The sequence below is a fragment of the Strongylocentrotus purpuratus genome, unplaced genomic scaffold (assembly GCF_000002235.5).
Source record: "Strongylocentrotus purpuratus isolate Spur 01 unplaced genomic scaffold, Spur_5.0 spur5_scaffold_17, whole genome shotgun sequence".
NCBI classification, from domain to species: Eukaryota; Metazoa; Echinodermata; class Echinoidea; order Camarodonta; family Strongylocentrotidae; genus Strongylocentrotus; species Strongylocentrotus purpuratus.
Genome location: NW_022145602.1, coordinates 23,702,352 through 23,724,148, shown reverse-complemented (window position 1 = coordinate 23,724,148; position 21,797 = coordinate 23,702,352). Strand labels below are relative to the sequence as shown.

The 21,797-nt window shown below is 40.9% G+C and overlaps 1 protein-coding gene across 1 annotated transcript in view; it reads right to left on the bottom strand.

Moving 5' to 3' along the window:
• Window positions 1-21,797, bottom strand: part of LOC574867 (thyroid receptor-interacting protein 11) — a 42,386-nt gene that overhangs the window by 7,691 nt on the left and 12,898 nt on the right. The window contains exons 11-18 of the mRNA XM_030988316.1: window positions 20,744-21,195; window positions 19,793-19,955; window positions 18,461-18,586; window positions 13,269-17,261; window positions 12,424-12,617; window positions 11,689-11,852; window positions 11,050-11,153; window positions 9,132-9,231 (exon numbers count right to left, since the gene is read on the bottom strand). Of these exons, the coding sequence (XP_030844176.1) occupies window positions 9,132-9,231; window positions 11,050-11,153; window positions 11,689-11,852; window positions 12,424-12,617; window positions 13,269-17,261; window positions 18,461-18,586; window positions 19,793-19,955; window positions 20,744-21,195 (5,296 nt within the window). The remainder of the gene's footprint in view (window positions 1-9,131; window positions 9,232-11,049; window positions 11,154-11,688; window positions 11,853-12,423; window positions 12,618-13,268; window positions 17,262-18,460; window positions 18,587-19,792; window positions 19,956-20,743; window positions 21,196-21,797) is intronic.

Sequence of the window (21,797 nt, the reverse complement as noted above, 5' to 3'; positions counted from 1 at the left end):
TATAAAGGATGATTTATCGAGGAAATGAATTTATTCTTTATCAGAGGGTTTGATAAGATACTGCACTTTATGGAGTTAGGTGTAATTCTATTCATGTCTTATATCTGGTTGATGACTAAGATGCTTTGATGATTAAGATGCTTTGAATATTTAGATAAATATTATTTGATTATGAGGAATCTCTAACTAAAGTACGAGACACACATATATTGTTTGTAACAATATATGATTATTCGATGACTATAGAAGTTTGTTTGGTTTTTATACAATACATGCATATTGAATATGTATGTCAACGATGATATTGAATTATTTGAATCTGTAATGTGATACAAGTGATTTATCACCGATTTTATCTGTATCTTTACAGGGTTTTTTGTTACGACACAGAATAAACCTCATAGACCTTAATCTGCTGTCCTGTCTCATCATTGATACTACCGGTCCCTAGCAAGGTCCAACCCCCACCCACGACAGATTTGGCGACGAGGATGGGATAGCGACAGTAGAACGACAGAAACCCCTTGGTCTGGAGGTACTTCGGACTGATGAGATGCGATTCACACCAAAGGACGGGATCAGCGTGGAGATATGACGTCGAGCAAGATTTAGACCGATGAAGATGAAGAGAGGTCTGAACTCTGAACTTTGAAGTCTGAACACTATTGAAGCTCGAGGATACAGGACTTTGGGTATATTTAGCTAAGGCTAAGAGTTTTGCATGTGCATGTAATATTGTGTTCTGATGTTATAGCATATTTCCATGTGCATATACTGACCTCTTTTGTCCCTTGTGAATGAAATTTAGCCTTTGTAACGATGCCGACCGATACAGAGTCGATGGCGGGTATGATGCAGGCACTTACAAGTGTATTACAGGGCCTAAGTGTACAGCAGCCACCACCACCAGTGAAACTTGGAAAGTTTCGAGGCCCTCCAACAGCACCTGGCGAGTTATCTCTAGGGGAATGGTTAGCAGAGTTTGGTAGCTATGCAGAACATTATCGGCTTACTGGAAGAACGAAGGCTCGTTCATTAGTTGACCATTTAGCTGGAGCGGCGAAAGAGGAAGCTCTATGTCATGGGACAGAGGTCAGAGATGACTACGACAAGCTTGTCAAGAAGCTGGAGTCGATGTTTGGCTCAACCGAGTCGGTGTCTTCTCTCACGCAGAGTTTCCACAATCGTGATCAGATGGAGAAGGAGACTCTAGCTGATTACAGTAGGGTTCTAATGAGACTGTACAGTAGGATGGTGAATGCGGCTGGAAACTCGGACGAGAAAGCAGCACTCCAGAAATTGCAAGATAGCACCTTGAAGGAGAAACTTGTCCAAGGGGCAAGGGAGAAGTGGGCTAAAAGGGAACTCAGGAGGATAGAGATTAGCTGTAGGCAAAAGACATTCTCGGAGATGCGAGAAGAAATGTTAGATTTCTTTCGCGACCAGGAGCCCTCCTCAAAAGCTGCACGAGCTTTTGAGGCCATCGCAGAAGCTGCGCCAGTCCCGGTGATGCAAGCTAGCAAGAAGGGGGAAATAGAGGTGCTGAAGGAGGATATTTCCAAGCTAGCACACCAAGTGTCTAATTTGGTAGGGATCGTCAGCAAGTTGACCGACAAGAATAATTTGCAGGTGCGAAGTAGTAACAGGGGCAATAGGGATCTCAAGTGCTTCAATTGTGGACAGAAGGGCCACACTAAACCCTACTGCAAGGAACCAACCCTATGCTACGGTTGTAGGAAGACTGGCCACATGAAAAGAGACTGTCCAGAGAGTGCACAAGCTGCAAACCCAAACCCAGGAGTTAACATAGGCAAGGTAGATTCCATGGCCACTGATGAAGGTTTGGCTGCCCGCTTGATTTCTCCAAGTCCTAGGAGCAGTGTTAACATTTGCGGTGAAGAGTTGGAATGCATCTTGGACTCTGGTGCTGAGACCTCGATAATTCCGTCTTCGGTTTACCATGGTCAGCTTGAGGAGAAGTTAGGGAATCCCAAACAGATGCCAGGGTTTTTCTTGAATGTAACAGGTATTGGAGGGGTCCAACTACCTATTGAAGGGTATGTGGAAGTGCCAATTGAATTGGAAGGACAGACGGTACTCGGTAGCTTCCTGGTCGCCAAGAATAGAGGTAATGGTACAAGTGCTCAACATTCTGTACTTGTGGGGTGTAATATCCTGCATCGGATGAACACGGACAAGTTAATCGAAAAGTACCCTTCTCTGAGTGCACTGAGGATTCCACAGATTGCTAGGAAACGTGACAAGAGCGAAGTAGTTGCAGTTCATACTGGTCGGGCTGAAGTGCTGCCACCTTTTACAGTGAGTAGAGTCACTTGTGAGTTGAGGAAGGAGGCATTGGATATAGAGGTACTGGTCCAAGACTCCATAGGGAGAAGTAATCCAACTCTGAGTGCTGTGGAAGGATGCCAGCAAGTCAATGGGAGATTTATCGATTTGTTGCTAGCTAATCGATCAAATGAAGAAGTATGGCTGCCACGTATGACTCAAGTAGCTGAAGCAAGAGCCATCCAGAGAAAGCAGGAAATTCAGCTAGGTATGGAAGAGGATAGAGTACTTGTCTCTTTGTGCGATGTAGTCACAGTGGATGAGCCATATGACGAGGATGACAAAGACAGAGTAGATCCACAAGTTGATAACCACGAACTTCCTCTTGGTGTTCAGTTAGATGGATTGTCACTAGATGAGAAGCAGAAAGTATCTGAACTCCTGACGAAGCACTCTGGAGTATTTTCTGCAGGACCTTTTGACCTGGGAGAGTGTAGCATAGTTCCACATGAGATACATCTAACAGATGGCCCACCAATTAGACTTCCCTATAGGAGACTCCATCCTGATCAGGCGAGTGAGATCAAGAAGATGCTACAAGAGATGTTGGACAAAGGAATTATTCAACAGTCAAAGAGTCCATACGCAAGTGCTATTGTGGTTGTGAGGAAGAAAGACGGATCTCCGCGGCTTTGCATAGACTATAGACTATTAAATGCAAGGACGATTAAGGACTCTTTCCCTTTGCCAAGAATAGAGGAGACATTGGAAGCCTTGAGTGGTGCGCAGTATTTCACTTCGCTTGATCTTGCTCATGGGTATTTCCAAATAGTTATGGACCGGGAGTCTGTTGAGAAGACAGCATTTAGAGTACCGTGGGGTTTATATGAATTCCTACGTATGCCACAGGGATTGTGCAACAGCCCCGGTACCTTTCAGAGGACCATGGAATTCATTCTAGGAGATATGAATTTGACTGAAGTCGTCCTTTATCTAGATGATATCCTAATCTTTTCTTCGACTCTAGATGAGCACCTGAAGAGACTAGATAAAGTGATGACGAGACTCCAGGATAACGGACTGAGACTGAAGGGAAAGAAATGTTTCTTTCTGAAGGAGAAAGTATCTTACCTTGGACACGTGGTATCGAGAGAAGGTATAGCTGTCGATGAGGAGAAGGTGAACAGGATCAGGGAGTGGCCTACTCCAACGAATGGACGGGAAGTAAGCTCTTTTTTAGGACTTGCTTCGTACTACCGAAGATTTATTTCAGAGTTTGCTCGTATAGCCGGACCACTGCACAAGGTCTCTGCCAAGAAAAAGCAGACCAAGACGACATCATTTGAGTGGAAGGACGAGCAAGAGACCTCTTTCAAGGCCTTGAAGGAGTCGCTGATAAGAGCTCCAGTCCTAGCTTACCCATGCTTCGATAGAGACTTTACCTTAGAGATAGATGCTTCAGGCAAAGGATTGGGAGCATGCCTATCACAGAGAGATGAGGATGGAAGACTTCACCCAGTTGCATATGCTAGTAGAACTCTTCGAGGTGGGGAGAGGAACTACCCAGACTTTTCCAGTTTTAAGATCGAGCTGTTAGCTCTGAAGTGGGCAGTTGTAGACAAGTTTGGCCCATATATTCAAGGTCGCCATTGTGATGTTCTAACGGATCACAACCCATTAGTGCACCTCAAAAGTGCAAAGCTAGGAGCAACGGAAACAAGATGGGTGGCTCAGCTTGCTGCATTCGATATTGACGTTAAGTACCGCACCGGTAAATCCAATAGATGTGCAGACGCACTGAGTAGAGTGGTGTCGGAAGAGGAGATCACTGCCATGGTGAATGAGGTGACTGGTTCTACTAGTTTGTTACCATGTGATCAAGACCCAATATCTAAGCAGGACGATGGTGAAGGACCCGTTTCCAATATACTCCCATCTTACAGCCACGAGGAGTTGGCAAAGATACAAGAGGATGATGATGTACTGGGAGAGGTGAGGCGTCTTTGGAGGAAGAATTGGAAACGTGGTCAAGAGCTAGAAATCGACAGTGTCAGTTTGCGGAGTTGGTTGAAGGACTGGAAGAATTACACTGAATATTCAGGTGTGCTATATCGTGAGATTGATGATCCCATTTATGGGAGAATTCGACAGTTGCTTCTACCACGGATATTGAAGGAGACAGTGTTGAGCCTAACTCATGACCAGTGGGGCCATCAGGGGGTTGAGAGGACACTCAATCTGCTGAAAGAAAGGTGTTATTGGCCAGGCATGACTCAACATGTAAAGGACTATGTGAAGAAGTGCTTTCGATGCGTCACTTCGAAGCCGCCTACTCCAACAGTACGCCCACCCCAGAGGCATTTGATGGCTTTTCAGCCTCAAGAAGTATTAGCTGTGGATTTTTTGAAGTTAGACCGAGGACACCGAGGGTACGAAGATGTTTTGGTGCTGACGGATGTGTTTAGCAAGTACTCGCAAGCTATTCCATGTCTGAACCAATCTTCAGAGACGGTGGCCAAGGTAGTGCGTGACTACTGGATTTCGCATTATGGGATACCCATGAGGATCCATTCGGATCAGGGCCGGTGCTTTGAAAGTGTCTTGGTATTAGACCTGTGTAAGTTGTATGGCATCAAGAAGTCTCGTACCACAGCTTATCATCCATCTGGAAACGGGCAATGCGAACGTTTCAACAAGACTTTGTGTTGTTTGTTGCGATCCTTAGACCCTAAGGAAAGAAGACGTTGGCCGGAATTGATCAAACATGTTGTTCACATGTATAACACAACCCCCCACAGGACAACACGAGTGACTCCCTATTTCTTGATGTTCGGGAGAGCACCCATACTTCCCATCGACCACTTGCTGAATAAGTCACCCATAGACTTGAATGACTACAGTCAAGAGCAACAGAGATTGGTAGAGAAAGCCCGTCAGATAGTATCTGAGAGACAGAAAGTGGAAGCAATGAAGGAAGAACAGAGACAACAGAGAAAAGAGAGAGGGTCTATTACTGTCTTAGAAGTAGGAGACAGAGTTTTGCTTCATCGTGACGCCTTCACAGGAAGACATAAGCTCGTAGACAAGTACTATGAGAGGCCCTATGTCATTGTTGCTAGGAATAAAGAAAAGGATGTCTATCAGATACGCTCGATAACTGGAGGCAAAGCCAAGTGGGTCAATCGACGTCGACTAGTTAAAGATCCTCGTCAGGAGGACAGAGGGATAGATGAAATTTTTCCTTATCCCGAGGATGACTCTAACGTAGAGAGAAGAGTCGATGATCATGTTGCTGACAGTAAGGATGACGATGCCGATGACGACGTCGATGATGATAGCAACGATGACGATGATAGCAACGATGAAGATGACATCCTCCCTCGTTGGCTGTATCTTCCAAGACAGGATGACACGACTTCTGGTCTAGAAGTAGGAACACCTGTCCGACGCTCAGCGAGAGCTAATAAAGGTGTGAATCGAAACCCTTTTCGATTGCCAACTTCAGGGATTACTGGACTTCCCACTTGATATTGTAGGGATAAAGCTACAACACAAGCGGGGAAGGGATGGACTTTCCACTTGATATTGTAGGGATAAAGCTACAACACAAGCGGGGAAGGGGATGATATATATAATCATGTTTGTAAATAATATTTTTCAGCCCAGTTTGAAAGGAGTATTGAAACAAGTGAGGCTGAATGATAGCAATAGCAGTCAGGAATCTCTTTTTGATTATATATTTTTTCTGAGAAAATAGCTGTGGTGCATATTGAAGTTGCAGATACAACTTTGCTAATGTTTCTTTATCCATTGTAGCGTACATTTGGTATATTAGAATTCTGAATTGAATTCGTGTTCAGGAAATATTGATATGTGAAGTTGTAATGGAGAAACAAGATTTTCAGTTTCTTTGATATGTGCAGTTGTAATGGAGAAACAAGATTTTCAGTTTCTTTGATATTTAGTGAGTGTAATAGCAAACACAAAGATTTTATACACTGTACGGTTTGTTGATTGGTTTAAAATATGTATACATCTACAATAGTCGATGCATTTGATATTTTTTTGTTTGTGTAAGTACAGGATCTATTGTCGAGGACGACAATGTGGCAAGCAGGGAAGATGTCGGAAGTTGGATATTTGTGAATGTTTTTTTTGTACATACATGATCTATTGTCGAGGACGACAATGTTGCAAGCGGGGAAGATGTCGGAAGTTGGAAATTTGTGAAAGTCTTTATTTTATGATGTTTAAGTTTAAAGCAAATTTATATTCTGCTTTCAATTAAGTGTTACGGATCGAGGTTAGATCGGATGTTTTTTCACTTGGAAAATTCCTTTTCCATAGTATGATGTGACCTGCATAGCTGAGTCAGGTGTTTAGTTCCGTTATACGCTAGATTGCGTAATGACATTAGGCCAAGTGGCAGTGACATTCCTTTTTTTATTGTATGCATGAATTAGTCCGTATGTTAACGTACGTACGTACGTACGCGGCATGGGCGAGTAGTTCTATCTTGGGTGTGGTTAGCTCAGACACCAATTGAGCATCCACATGCACGGACGTGTTCTAGGTCGGGCAAGCTCTGGTTTTGGAGATTCTTCGGGTATGTGAATTTATACTTGTAAATGTATTTTAATCTTAATTGAGACATTAAGAAGTTACTTAGGATTCGGAATAGAGTTTGTATAGTATTTTGCATTTGGTTAATTGGAGTGCATGGATGACTTTTTGCCACAATTTCTATGTCATGTGTAAACGTTTATGAAACGTCTTTCGTTGTAACGAGTTCATAGCTATCAGTGAAATTGCAAATGATATTTGTTGAGATTGAGAATAGACAGTGAAATCACTGTTGTATTTGCTTTGTTAATTATTTCATGTTTAATAATAACAAGTGCAGAAACTTGCTTGTTTTTAGTAGTTGAAGAGAATTATCAACTCAGTTAGTTTTTGTAGTTATGAACGTAGAGGGCAGCACTTTGTATACCAAGATGGCGGCGCCCATGAATCGTAGATACCGACTTATGGTATGAGAGTGTGTTTTTGTAATATAATCATAGATATTGAATCTTGATAGAGTTTTTCCGTAGATAACATGTTACATTGTATACATGTAATACTTAGTGTATTTTCAATGTAGGTTTCTATGGTTACGGGTGTATTGACTTTTCATTTACAGCTGGGAGATATGGGACTACAGCTGGTCCAGGCCTACATGTAGGTGATGACTGCATTTCTGCTCGTAGCAGTGATATGACGGGTAGTGAGTGACTGTGGAGTTTGCAGTCTGGTTGTTGCAGCTTGTTGCTTGACATTTGTTTGACCTTGGGTAGGCAACTTTTGATGTTTATCATGCAATGTTTAATCAGTGAGCTATTTGATCAATGTTTTACCATGTTTTGTAAATGCTTTCAAATAATATTATAAAGGATGATTTATCGAGGAAATGAATTTATTCTTTATCAGAGGGTTTGATAAGATACTGCACTTTATGGAGTTAGGTGTAATTTTATTCATGTCTTATATCTGGTTGATGACTAAGATGCTTTGATGATTAAGATGCTTTGAATATTTAGATAAATATTATTTGATTATGAGGAATCTCTAACTAAAGTACGAGACACACATATATTGTTTGTAACAATATATGATTATTCGATGACTATAGAAGTTTGTTTGGTTTTTATACAATACATGCATATTGAATATGTATGTCAACGATGATATTGAATTATTTGAATCTGTAATGTGATACAAGTGATTTATCACCGATTTTATCTGTATCTTTACAGGGTTTTTTTGTTACGACACAGAATAAACCTCATAGACCTTAATCTGCTGTCCTGTCTCATCATTGATACTACCGGTCCCTAGCAAGGTCCAACCCCCACCCACGACAGATCTAAATGTTTGGATACCATAAATCACCACAGAAAATAGCCTGCAGAACCCAGCTTTCATATCTACTTGTACATCTACATAGACTTGCAACAGTAGTCTACACAGTGCCCATGGTATGGAACAAAGAAGATCACTTAATTCAATGAGTAAGCTTTGGTTAAATAAGGAGATCAATATGCACCTAATCCCTATTGTAATAGAGTTCATTACAAGCTCATTTCCTACACAACAAAGGATTTCTCCTGTGGTTAATTGAAAAGACCTCCTTTTCAAAGTGGCTACATTTTGTTATATCCCTCAATGGGTACACACAGTCAATGATTAACCGGCTATTACCTTCAAGAGATTACCAGACATACAGGCCTGAATCCACAAAGGAGGTTTGTCAACAAAACTAGGTTTATGTGCATCATATTATGACGCGTTTCGACACATTTTTACAAACCTTGGTCTGTCAAAACGCGTCAAAACACATCAAAACGCGTCATATGACGCACATAAACCTAGGTTTGTCGACAAACCTCCTTTGTGAATTTGTGCCACAATCTATATACATTGTGGGTTGGTTTCTTTTCTTTGGGAATTTATTTTTATTTTATTTATTTTTTAATGGGTGGGGGGGGGGTGTTCTATATACTATTTTCAAATAGAATTTACAGTGCAGATAAGTATACAAGTAAAACCTGCATTTAAAGGGATTGGGTAACTTTGTCTTAGATTCTGAAACAAAATTCTGGATTTAAGCTCATGCTCAATGATAATTATGAACCTTCAAGGTCAGTCAGGAACCCCATGACTTTTACAAGCCGATCGCCTGTCTGATTATCAAGATATATTTCTGATTAGAAATCAAAATTTCAAAATTTGTTTTCCTAAATAAACGGTTTTCATAACTCCGTGGATGCACAATGCACACATAGCCTTTTGGTTTGTGAACTTACTTTCAGCTCTAAGTCTTTCCATTGCTTCTTCCTTCTTGTCTAGTTGTTCACTCAGACGTGATGCTATGTCTAATGATTCCTGGGCAGATGACAATCTCTCCTGAAAAAAAGAACAACAAAAAGTATTCAAAACATCAAATGAAAATTGTTTTTCCTAATTCTATTCATTAGATAACTGGTCAGCACAATTTTTTTCGAAAGTATCTTCTTTTGTAATCAATTACAGTGGAAACTCATTTTAACAAGGTCCTTGGTACCATGGAAATTACTTTGCTAAATACAAGTATTAGGAATCTTGTTATATCAGGGTAAAAAAAACAAAAGAATATAAAGAGCTGGGACCAGCAAAATTATCATGTTTTATATACCTCACTTAAGAAATCCAGCCATCTGATTGGTCGAAATCGCATTCATAAACTTTAACTATTTCTGTAAAATTCCCAGTAACCATGGTTAAAACAGTTCTAAAATCCCAGTAACCATGGTTACCGGGAAAATAGTTCAGTCTACATGGTTACCCCATAGGTTTACATGTTAAAAAATGGGTTGAGCGATCGAGGATACCGTACGTGTGCGGAGAATTGGTCGGTATTTCATACAAGACAAGACAATTCCAAACAAGACAAAAATGGCTATAGAAACTGTCCCAAGATTTCAACTTATCAAATACAAGACACGCTGACAGCAAGAACAACAAAAAGGGTACGTGAAATTATCCATAAACATGTTAGTTTAGTTGCTGAAAATGGAGTACCAGCATAGACGTAGACGAAAATAGATCTAGTTGTCAGGGTGTCTGAACACGCACCCGATGTTGTGTGCTATATTCTTCCCATAGAGATTACACGCAATGCAGTCTCTATGCAGTCTACGTGCATTGCGCGACCATGCAAAAAAAGTAAAGTTTTTTTTTTCAATTCGAGATTCAAACTTTTATCTGTTGTGATCCTGAAGGTGATACTCAATAAGTGAGGTGTCATATGAAAGCGCAGGTTCTTCTCTCTATTCCCCACAGGGCCGGTCCACCCCCAAAATTGTAAAAATATCTTGCTTAGACTAGAAGAATCTAGATCTAGTCTACTCTCAAAGATACACTCATAAAAAACAGCCGTGCAGATAAACTAGAGAAAGGCCAAGGTGGTGTCATTAGTTGCCTCTTTTGTTTTCGGCATATAAAAGTATTAATGACTGCTTTAATATTCGAGAAATAGCACAATTCTAACCTTCCCTTGAGCGTATAAAAACAACTATTTCTCTCAAAGCAGTCATTAATACTATAATATTAGATACCTTGTTATATCATAGCTCTTTATAATGAGGTGCAACTGTACCTCCATAAATGATTACAAAATATTAATGATCTTCATTTAAAACACACTGAGTATCACCTAAATAATACAAGACAAGCTTCCAATCTTAATACATTTTTTACTTACCGGTAATCATCTCGACATTAACATTGCTTTATATAAGTAACTTCTCAATTCCTGACACCGTTTTGAGATTACCATCAGAAAGTTAAGTATAAATTCTTTTGAACATTTCAATCTGCAAACAGCACTGAAAGTGTCAACCATACCTGTTCATTAACATATATGAGCATGTATTTGCTAGTGACTATGGCAGGTACAATAGGCATTCACTCCTTCATTTATTCCCAATTCTCGTAAAAAATACATTTAACAATACATAATACATATAAGCAAATATATAACAAAATACAATGAATATGGAGGAGCCAGCAGAGGCCATTGGCCTTTCAAAGGCTGGGCTCCAATGGCTGCAGTTAATTATACAAAATAAAACAAGTCATCTCCTCTATTGCTGGTCCAAACGGTGCTAAATATGGGTAAGACTTGATGAGTTAACATCCTTCTGGCTTAAAACTGATTATTTGATATCAAATGAAATGACCAACCTGTAGATCAACATTCTGTTTGAGTAGATCTGCAGCAATACGTTGCTTCTCTCGGGCCTTGAGTTCATACACCTCTACTTCAGCTGCTATGGAGGCTTCTTTTTCTACGAGGAGGAAATTTAGATATGATTCAAATGATCAAAAAGAGAAGGTTTTACGGTAATTTACAGTGTGCAAATATAATGTGACATAGGCCCACATAAATACAGAATATTTTTCAAGAGTTTCGACTTTTGATCATCGTGCATCGTCACCATCTTCAACATCGTCATCATTACCACCACCGCCATCATCATCATCATCACCATCATCACTATTATCAAGATACTTGTAACTGGCTACCAATAATAATAATAATTATAGGAATTTCTAGAAATTCTTTTCTGAGGCACATTAATTATTACCCCGGCTTTACCTAGCTGCCATTACGGTGCTCTAGCATTTCAAGGAAATAATTCCTGCCAGGTACCCATTTACCTCGCCTGGGTCGAGTGTGGCAAATGAAGATTAATGCCTTGCCAAAGGACATTAATGCCGTATCGAGGATCAAATCACGACCTTTGAATTTCAATTTTCAAGTCAAGTGCTTAAACCACTCGACTACGACACTTCTACAATATCATCATCATGTCAGTGTACCTTGTTGGAACTGTTCCAAGACCATTTGGAGGTTGCCAAGAGACAGGATGTATTCTTCTGATTCCGACTGGACCATAGAGAGCTGCATCAAGGCGTGGTCTTTCTGTTCATTCATGGCACCGAGCTGGTCCTGAAGACTGTCTATCTGTGCACTTGCCTCCTTACTGTCATATCATAATATATAGATGTGCTTCATGTTAACATAGATTGTCAGCATGAATGTTCAAACTGGCTCAGTAAAAAGGAGAAAGACCCCCAAACATAGGCCTGAGGAACTTTCATGTCATGAACTTTTGCAATAAGTTATATTGTAGCAGCATGTAATGTTGCCCCCAACACTCCCTGATTAAAACCCTTTAGAAGGGAAGTTCCTCAAAGTTGGGATGAGGCAAAACTGTATAATTCTTTAAAGCCACACTGTACTACTTGTAGCTACTTGCTCCCTCTATATAGAAAACTTCCCCAATCGGTGCCTGTTGGTACCCCATGATCCTCTTTTTTTTAATGTTAATTGAGAGCTGAGATAATAAGATAGCCACCTGTCAGTGACCTTGCTGTGTGGTCTAATCCCTTCTTGCTGATCTAGTACAGCCGGCCTTTAAAAGGTGCCATGACTTTAAGAAAAAGTTTGAAAAACAATAATAGATACATATTTCATTGATTTAATTTCCTAGGGCTCAATCCTGAGTTTGTTATAACCAAGCTTCACTCTCTTCACAACTGACGGAAGCTTACCTAACACTCTGCACAGCTGAGGAGCTGCTATGGGCATGTTCTTCTGCCATACTGAGTCTATTTCTCAACTCTTTCTCTCTCTCTTCTGCTTGGAGTGCCTCCTGTGTGTATGTATCTTCCATCTGAATCAAGTGATTTCTTAATCTCTCCAGCTCACGCATTAACTTCTGTTCGTTGCCTCCTCGCATCGCAGCCTACATTGGGCAAGAAAATGAAAAACATTGATTCCGATGATATGCTTCTCCTAGAAATATTTGATTTGATATGGTTTATTGATAAAAAAAATTAATGCCAATGTAGAGGATTATAAACAGTGATGAACTTATAAATGGAATATTATGACAATCAACATTACTGATTGGTGGAGAGGAAGAAATGTGAAAGTTTAGAAAATAATGTCAAAAATGAACCATCAGGATTTTGGTGGTGGATGCAACTGTGCAGTCAACTTTACAATAGGTGGATTTGTGTGAAAGTATAATAAGAAAAAACAGGATGGTGATTACGAAGTCCATGTAAATATCAACTTGGCAATCTGGTCAGTCAATTATAACACATTTATGAACAACTCTAACTTAGACGCCTTTGCCCTTCAGGCAGCACTCAAAATACATTAATAATTAATAATTATAGGCATTTCTATAGCACTATCTATCTAGAAATTCTATTTAAGGGCGCATTAATTATTACCCTGGCTTTAGCCTAGCTGCCATTACAGCGCTCTAGCATTTCAAGGAATCAATTCCTGCCAAGTATCAATCGGGAAGAGTTCTCTAATACTTTGAAAGACCATGACAAGATGCCTTATATTTAGTGTCCGATTTACTTGAATCAACACAGCTTACCTCTTCCTGCAGTAGTAGAAGGTCTCTCTGACATTTCTCTAAAGCCATCATTGCCTGATCCCTCTCCTGCTGGAAACGTTGCGCTTGTGTCTGCATCGCTTCAGCCTCACCCAGCAACCTGCGGACTTCTCCTTGAACATCTGTGTCCTTATCATCCACCAGCTTAGCAAGAGTCTTACATTTATCCCGCAATGCTGTCAATTCAAAGTCTTTCTCCCTCACCTCGGCACTCATCCTGCTCATGAGGTCCTGGAGTTGTCGAAGCTCACCGTCCTTGTTGAGCACCATGTGCTGTTGGTTGGTAATCTCCTGATGTGCCCGTGCCAGTTCCTGCTCCACGGCCTGTAAACGCATGGAGATCTGCTGGGTGTGATGGCGCAACGTGTTCGCCTCTTCTGTCTTCGCCTTCAGGTCTACGTGCAATTGCTGCAGATCGTTGGTGTGCTTCTGAAGGGTTGTATTCTGATCTAGGATGGCCTGATCTTGCTGGTCAATCTGTTGCCTCAGTGTGGCAATCTCCAGTTTCTTCTGCTCCAGCTCCATGCTTCTGTCTTTGACAAGTCCATCCATTTCCAATAACGCATGACCCTGAGATTCAAGTTGTTCCTTGACACTGGCAAGCTCTCCGTCATGTTCTGTTACGCTCACCATATCTTCAGAAACCTGAGGAGTGACCTGTTGTGATTGCAGACGTGATCGGAGGTCAGCAATCTCTGCATCCTTCTCCAGCATCTTCTGTTCATATTGCACTGGTGGAGCACTTAGCTGTACAGGAGCCATCTCCGCCTTCACAACAGTCTCCTCTATAATAGGTTCTTGTCTTGTCTTCAATTCATCAAGCGTATGCTGCAGATGTGCTAATTCATTTTCTTTCTCACCAAGTTCATTGGCTTTTCTTGCTTCCAGTTTCTCCAACTCCTCCATCCTCTTAGTCATTTCTGTTCCTGAGTCATCCAGCAACTGAACCTGATTCTCCAACTCTCCAACTAATTGCTTCTGAGTCTCTAGTTCTTCCTCCAGTGATCCCGTCACCCTGAAAGACTCATTTAATTCCAGTTTTGATTGATTCATAGATTCGGTCAATTCATCCATTTTACTTTGGAGGGCACCATGGTGTTTCTCTAAGTCGCTGTGTTTTTGTACCTCTCCGTTGACGATACCCACAAGTCTCTGCACCTCTTCATAATAAGCCAGGCTTTCTTGGTGTTTTTGATGAATACTCACCACCAGTTGATCTCTCTCCTCCTTGAGGACGGTATTTTCCTTCTGCAGTTTTTCACTCTCAGAGAGCACACCTGAGATCTGAGAACTGTTGCTGGGAGCCTCTGACTGCAGAACCTCCAGCAAAGACGTGTTCTTCTGCTTCAAAGCCTCAATCTCAAGATCCTTATCCTGGATGATGCGTGAGAGGTTATGTAAGGCCTCCTTCTGCATGTCGTCCCTCGGTCCTCTGGAGGCATTGTGCAGCTCTTTGACATCCTCTTGTGCTTTCTCCAGGGCAGACTTCTGAGCTGATATAACCTTCACAAGCTTGTGGACTTCATTCTTGAGGTTACTTGCCTCCCTGGTCTTCTCGTTCAAGACAGTCATCATCTGATGTCGTTCCGACTCCAGGGTCTTCACTTTCATCTGGTTCTTGTGGAGGTCCACAAGGACACTGTTACCCATCGTTGATGTAGACTTCTCATTCAGACTAGTCAGGAGACTTTGCCGTTCATGTTGTAGCATACTGATCTCCTTCTCCCTCTCCTGGATGATTTTCTCGTAGTGCTTTTCGTTGTCACTGATGGAGCCATCTTGACCTTGGAAGACACCCGTTGGGGATTTACTGAAAGGGCTTGAAGGTGGCAATGCATCTTCTATCCTTTCAGACACACTGATATTCATTTCACCATTCTGCAGGGGTTGTTTAGCCGGTTGTTGAAGCTGCGTGGTAATGTTTCCGACTTCCTCACGCAGTCTGTTTACATCTTCGTCCTTCTGTAGGTTGGTCCTTTGTAAGTCCTCGATCTGACTCTCATACTCAACGAGAGACTCATCAAGTGACTTTTTCTGATTTCTCAGCTGAGTCAGTGACGAATCTAATCGACTGATTTCATTGTCCTTATTCTGAATGCTTTCCTGGAATGTTTGAAGCTGACTTTCCAACCCAGCACGACTCACTTCTAACTCTTTCTGGAGTTCATTAATTATTGCACTCTTCTCAATTAGGTCCGTCTGAAGCTGGTCTACAGCATTAGCGCTGGTTTCATTGACCTTCGACTGGTCTCTCAAAGATTCAATCTGGCTTTTTAGATGACTAATTTCTGCCTCTTTCACATTTATTCTCTCATTAGATTCCGACAATTGAGTATCTTGAGCGGCCAGTGTCATTTTAACAGATTCCACTTCTGCTTGGACACCAGACAACTCTAGTTCTGCAGCATGTAATTCCTCATTCAATTCACTTATTTTCTGTGTGCTTTCCTTTAGTTCTTCTGTGAGTTCATCTTCCTTTGTCTGAAGACTTTCTTTCTCTACTCCTGTCGATTCACGATGTTGCGCAAGGTTTTTCTTAAGATTATTCACTTCTTCCTCCAAAGTATGTGTGGTTTCTAAATATTCTTCTCCAGAAGAAGACATTTTGCTCAATTCTGATTTTGTTCGCTCTAATTCTCCAGTCAATATTTCAAAGTTTTCCTTTGTTTCTTGGAGCTGTCTCTCTACATTCTCCATTTCCTTGACCTTAGCAGTGAGTTCACCAATTTTATCTTTTGATTTCTCCACATTCTTGAAATAATGAGTATTCTCATCAGCAAGTGCTCTAACATCTTCTTCTTTCTGTTCAATCAAATCTTCCAACTCTTTCTTGCTCTCTATCACAGATTCCAAAAGTTCCTTCTTGGAGTTTAACTCAACGCTCAAGCCATCGCAGGTCTTCTGCAGCTGTTCAGCCAGTGTCCTCTCCTGTTCTTGCGCATTCTCGCGTCTCTCGGCACCAGACTTGATGGCTGCAAGGTCAGCCTGAAGCTTCATGAGCTCACTGTGTGACCTGGTCAACACCTCGTCCCGTGACTTGACCTCCTCTTGTATTCTTTCATTCTCCGTCTCCAACGCCGTCACCTCGGCAGCCTTCTGCTCTAGGCGCTTTGAGTGCTCAGAGTGGTTCGAGTTCATCTCCTGGAGTTTAGCATCGCGCTCATCGATGCTCTTGTTGAGCTCCTCGATCTCATGGTGTGTCCTTGACAGCTCATGCTCAAGGTAGGCAACACTCTCAGTCGGAGAGACACCACTTTGTTCCTTTGATTGCAAGCTTTGTAGTTTTTCCGTCAGATCCAAGATCTGTGACTGGAGGGCCTCCCTGCTTGGAAGGTCAGTCTCATCTGCCTGCCTCTGCTTCTCTACCTCTTGCTTTGAAGCCGCAAGTCCACCGCCGTTTAGCTGAGATTCCCGCCTAAACTCATCAAACTCCTTCAACGATTCATTGTGCTCATCCTGCATGGCTTGCAGCTTCGTCCGCAGAGTTGTCATGGCGACGGCTTGTTCTTGTTTCATCTGCTCAGAGTCCAGTAGGTCAGCTCTGCTTGTACTCAAGTCCTCTCTCATCTCCTCCATCTCGTCCTCCAGAGCTGCTTTATCTGCCGCTGACTGCTCAAGCTCTGCACTCTGCTTCGCAAGCTTATCATTCACGTCTATGATCTGCGATTCCTTCTCCTTAATCTCCTGGATTAGATTATCCCTGGAGGCGATAATCTGCTCCAGCGCCGTTTGGTGTTGGGCATCTAGCTGATTTAAATCCGTCTCTAACTGTTCTTTCTCATCTCTTGTTCTGTTCAGCTCCTGCTCCATGTCCCCTCTGCTAGTCTCCACATCTTCTTCTATTGCACTGTATCTGGATTCTACTTCATGAAGTCTGTTCTCAAGATCATCTTTAGCTTTGGTTATCTGTGATATTGAAGCATCACGATCACTCTTCTCTCCTTCTATCCTCTTGAGCTTCTCCACCATCTCCTCCTGTATATAAACAAATAATAACAAAAAAAATTAATAAAAATAAAATATCAAAGATAAAGGTGAGTTCTGGTAATGCGATTGTATTGTGAAATAAATGGTGTGGAATCGATCAGAACGAACCTCGACTGCAATAAAGAAAGCACAACCTTCAAACCTATATTACAAAGGGAACCATAGAGTAAGCACCCTAACATCGATTAAAATATCTCCAAGAAAACTTAAACAACTCGTTCAGTTTCATCCTATAGTTCACTACTTGATACTAGGGCGCTTTAGTAACGAGACGGTACGCACAGGAGACGGTAATGCGAGCGAAAAAAACAAACTGCGCATGCGCGATTCTGAATTCTCTCCGTCCCGTCGATTTTCGGAACGGTACTCGGCCAACATAGCGTTCGTTCCCTAAACACGACGTAAGAGAGAGAGCTGACAAATAATTTGTATCTAGATCTAACAATGCAGGGCCCTACTGAAGATAAAAACAGGGAATCTACTAGTGTTTCCAATGTCTGTTCAGTATCTATACCTCAATCTACAATAAATTGATGGTTTGGCCGTTTAGGCCTACTTTGGGGGCCCTTTTTCATCGTTATGCATGACGTGCCTGCACGCTGCGCACTACAGCCCACCGCCGGGTCTATTGCCCCGGCGCTCCGGCCAAGCCTCGAGGCCCAAGAGCACTAGCACCAAAATTCAGCAGGTGTGCAGTTCAGCGCGGCTTTGCGTCCCCGTCGCCTTTAGCAGACAGCGAAAGCGCTTAAACATCACGACGGTAACAAGAGTGCGAGACCCGTCACAGTTGGTTAAACACTCCGTCTCCTGTGCGTACCGTCTCGTTACTAAAGCGCCCTATTATTAGGAGGGAAGTGGAGAAAATTCAGAGGGAGGCAAATTCTTTTGTGAGTGTAGGCCTGAAAAGGACTGGTGAACCACGTTATGGATGCGTAGTTAAGAGCAAGAGCGAGGCTCAACATTCCAAACAGATAGCTCCATGAGAAAACAAACACTACAAAACCAGAAGATTTGGGGATTGTTGATAGAGGCCATGATTCTGTTGAGAAACTCTCTGGACTACAAAAAGTCTACGTTGTGATTACATTTGTTATAGCATGGAAGTTTCATTGAAGCAAAAATTCTTGGTTATATTGAACATTGCCTGCAAGTCAAAATAACTTGGGTTACATGGGTTAAAAAAAAATAGTCTTGCTTACATTAACTCGTTTGGCAGTCTCCTTCTCTTTCAGCAAGCTAGCATTATTGTCCTGCAAGGTTTTTACCTTCTCTTCCAGGTCTTCACTATGTTCTTTATGAACTGCCATTAGACCCTGTGAACAAAGCATACAGATATAAACACTTACTGTACAATCAGGGGTGTTTCACAAAGATTCTAAGTCGAACTTAACTCTAAGTTGGACTTACAAATTATGGAGAGCCATTTGTTGCCTTAGAATAAAATATATTCAAAACAAATATTGAAGTATTTTAGACTTTTCATAAATTCCAAATCAAGAACATGAAATCTCCCATGATAATACAAAATATGAATGATTTAAATCAACATTTTAAACCTTTAAAAATATTTTTTACAAACTATTTTAAAGGATGCTAACAGCTTTCCATAATGTTTAAGTCCAATTTAGAGATAAGTTCAACTTAGGATCTTTGTGAAACACCCCCTAGGTATTTTCGCAGGAGTTTCACTCATTGATCACAAATTTAACAACACATTCAAATATTTCCAGCAAGTAATGTCTCATGTCAAAATCATGTATTAAAGCCTTAAGTGATTTTTTAGTACATACGCATAGCCAAATAGTGCAGTGCGCATCTCAGTGCGAATATCAATGTCCTTGCCATTGGAAACTAAACATGTGCATTTCATTGCGCCTTCAATTTTGTAAGCACCAGAGATACGCTTATAAATGCACATCTCAGGCATGCATTATCACTTTTAGCCATGGGTTATTACTTTTTTTATGGGAACTTTATTTCCATGATAAGCATGTAAGGACAAAATGAATTGAATTGAATTGAATAATGGTTTTATTGAGAATAAATGAACAACTATGCATTGAGGCCTAAAAGGCCGAATTGGGCAATGCTTTACAAACGTGAAATACAATATATAAAAACATTCATATCAAATAACATCAAAATTAATGAACTGAACTTGAATGAGTACATTGTTAAAAATAATATTTAACTTTAAAATTCTTATTTCTTATTATTTGATCTCCCTAACTCATTTTATATAAAAAAGGAGATAAAGAAAAGTGAAGAAGAACATGATGATGGTATAGAGTAAAGAAAGAAAAGAAAGGAGAAAGGTAAGATTAAGAAGAGGATGAAGAGGAAGAAGAGGAGAAAAAGTAGAAGAGAAGGAGGAAGAAGAAGAAGATTCAAGTTGGGATAGTTAGATGATAGACATAGGAAATGAATCATGGTCACAGGGTGACATTTGGCCAATTAGATTGCCTATATTCTAGAACCTGTCCTATAATCTTTTATAACAGTCAAGGGACGCGCTGTACCTTTTCAGCCGTCATGTCCTGAAGGATGCGATCTTTCTCTTTGAGTTGATCTCTCATCCTAATGACTACCTCCTCCAGAGCCTGTTTCTCCATCTCCCAGTCAGCCCTCACCATCTCAAACTGGTTCAACTGCTGCTTGAATGCATCTGCTGCTTCAGGGAATCTACATGTGGAAATGTGACACAGTTCATTAACCAGAAATCCTCTCTGCATGTACAAAGTGTACTCTCTCTCAAATTGGCAACAATATATTTTTCCACATTTTTGTATGTATTTTTTAATACAACATGAATGCATCCACTGCTTCAGGGATCTACAGGTAGAAATGTGACGGAGTTCATTAACCAGAAATCCTCTCCACATGTGAAACTGTACTCTCTCTCAAATTGGCAATATATTTTTCACATTTTTGTATGAATTTATTAATTTAAAGTCATGAATGCATCTGCTGCTTCAGGGAATCAACAATTAGAAATGTGACGGAGTTCACTAACCAAAATTCCTCTCCACATGTTCATATTTTACTCTCTCTCAAATTGGCAACAACATATTTTTCACATTTTTGTATGAATTTATTTATAGAAAGTCATGAAAACATCTACTGCTTCAGGGAATATACCATTACAAGAGAATAGAGTGTAGTTATAATCTGAACTCTTCACCACTGATTGAATTGTTGAACTTCCCCGCAAATAATTAGAGTATATTCATTAAATGGTCACAATCTTTTCTAACCTCTACTATCTTGTATAATCAATACCTTGCATTATAACAAATTAAGCAAACTCAAATTATCAAACAACTTGAAAATATTACAAATGAACTTGCACTAGGAAAAATTAGAAGTGTTTAATGAGACATTTAATGGGTGAAATATGTACTGAAGAATTTATATTGGACTACTACTCCATTGCATTTTCAAATAATTTAAGGTATGAATTTCAGGCTTACTTCTCCTTGATACCAGCAAACATGATAGAGTCATCGTATTCCCCATCAAAGCTCACAGCATCGGAGTTCTCCAGCAATGACTGCTTGCCCTCGGTCAAGAACCCTCCATCGCTGCTCAGCTCCGTCTCCGACGTCCAGCCTTCCCTGACCGATGAACTCAGGTCCGATGCGACGCTCGAGTCTGTGGGAGACTGTGGCCTGCGATATGAGATGTGTCTCCTGACCTGAACTCCATCCTCGACACCTCCTTGGGGCAGACTGTCAAGGTCACTCTCACCAGTCACAAGGGTCAGCTCAGATTCAGACTGAGAGGGGTCAGAAGGTCGTTGCTCCGACCCCTGCGGGTCCTGACCTGAAAGTTCTTTGACCTTCTGATTGAGATTGGTGATGAGAGCCTCACATGTCTGTTTGTCGTCTGCTAGCGTCTCACAGGATTGGTTCAATTCATCAATCTAGGGAGAAAAAAACAAAGCGTGTTTCACAGCTACAAGACTAGAACAAGTGTCATACTGGTGCACATGAATCTAATTCTGTACGTAAGAGACAAAGAGACCCAACCTCAATGAACCAACAAACTACAATGTGACATATTAATCACAATCTACTGACCAATTTGTCAATTTGAGATTTGCACAGGTGTAGTGATTCATATTCCAAAAACATCCATAACTTTCATTTTATTAGTCCAATTTATTTCAAACTCTTGCCATTACATTTCTCTAAATTGTTTTGCTTTTAAATCAATGAACTTATTACAACAATTGAATTCTCCTCTTCAACTAAAATGCCACGGATATCATAAAACACACCTCATTCTGTAGTCTAGAGACATGATGTTTTAGAAGATCATTCTCCTTTTCCAGACTACGAACAAAGTCTGCTGTGATCTCCAAACTAAAATACCACAGATATCATAAAACACACCTCATCCTGTAGTCTAGAGACATGATGTTTTAGAAGATCGTTCTCCTTCTCCAGACTACTAACGAAGTCTGCTGTGATCTCCAAACTAAAATACCACAGATATTTAATGATATTTATATGTCTATGGAAT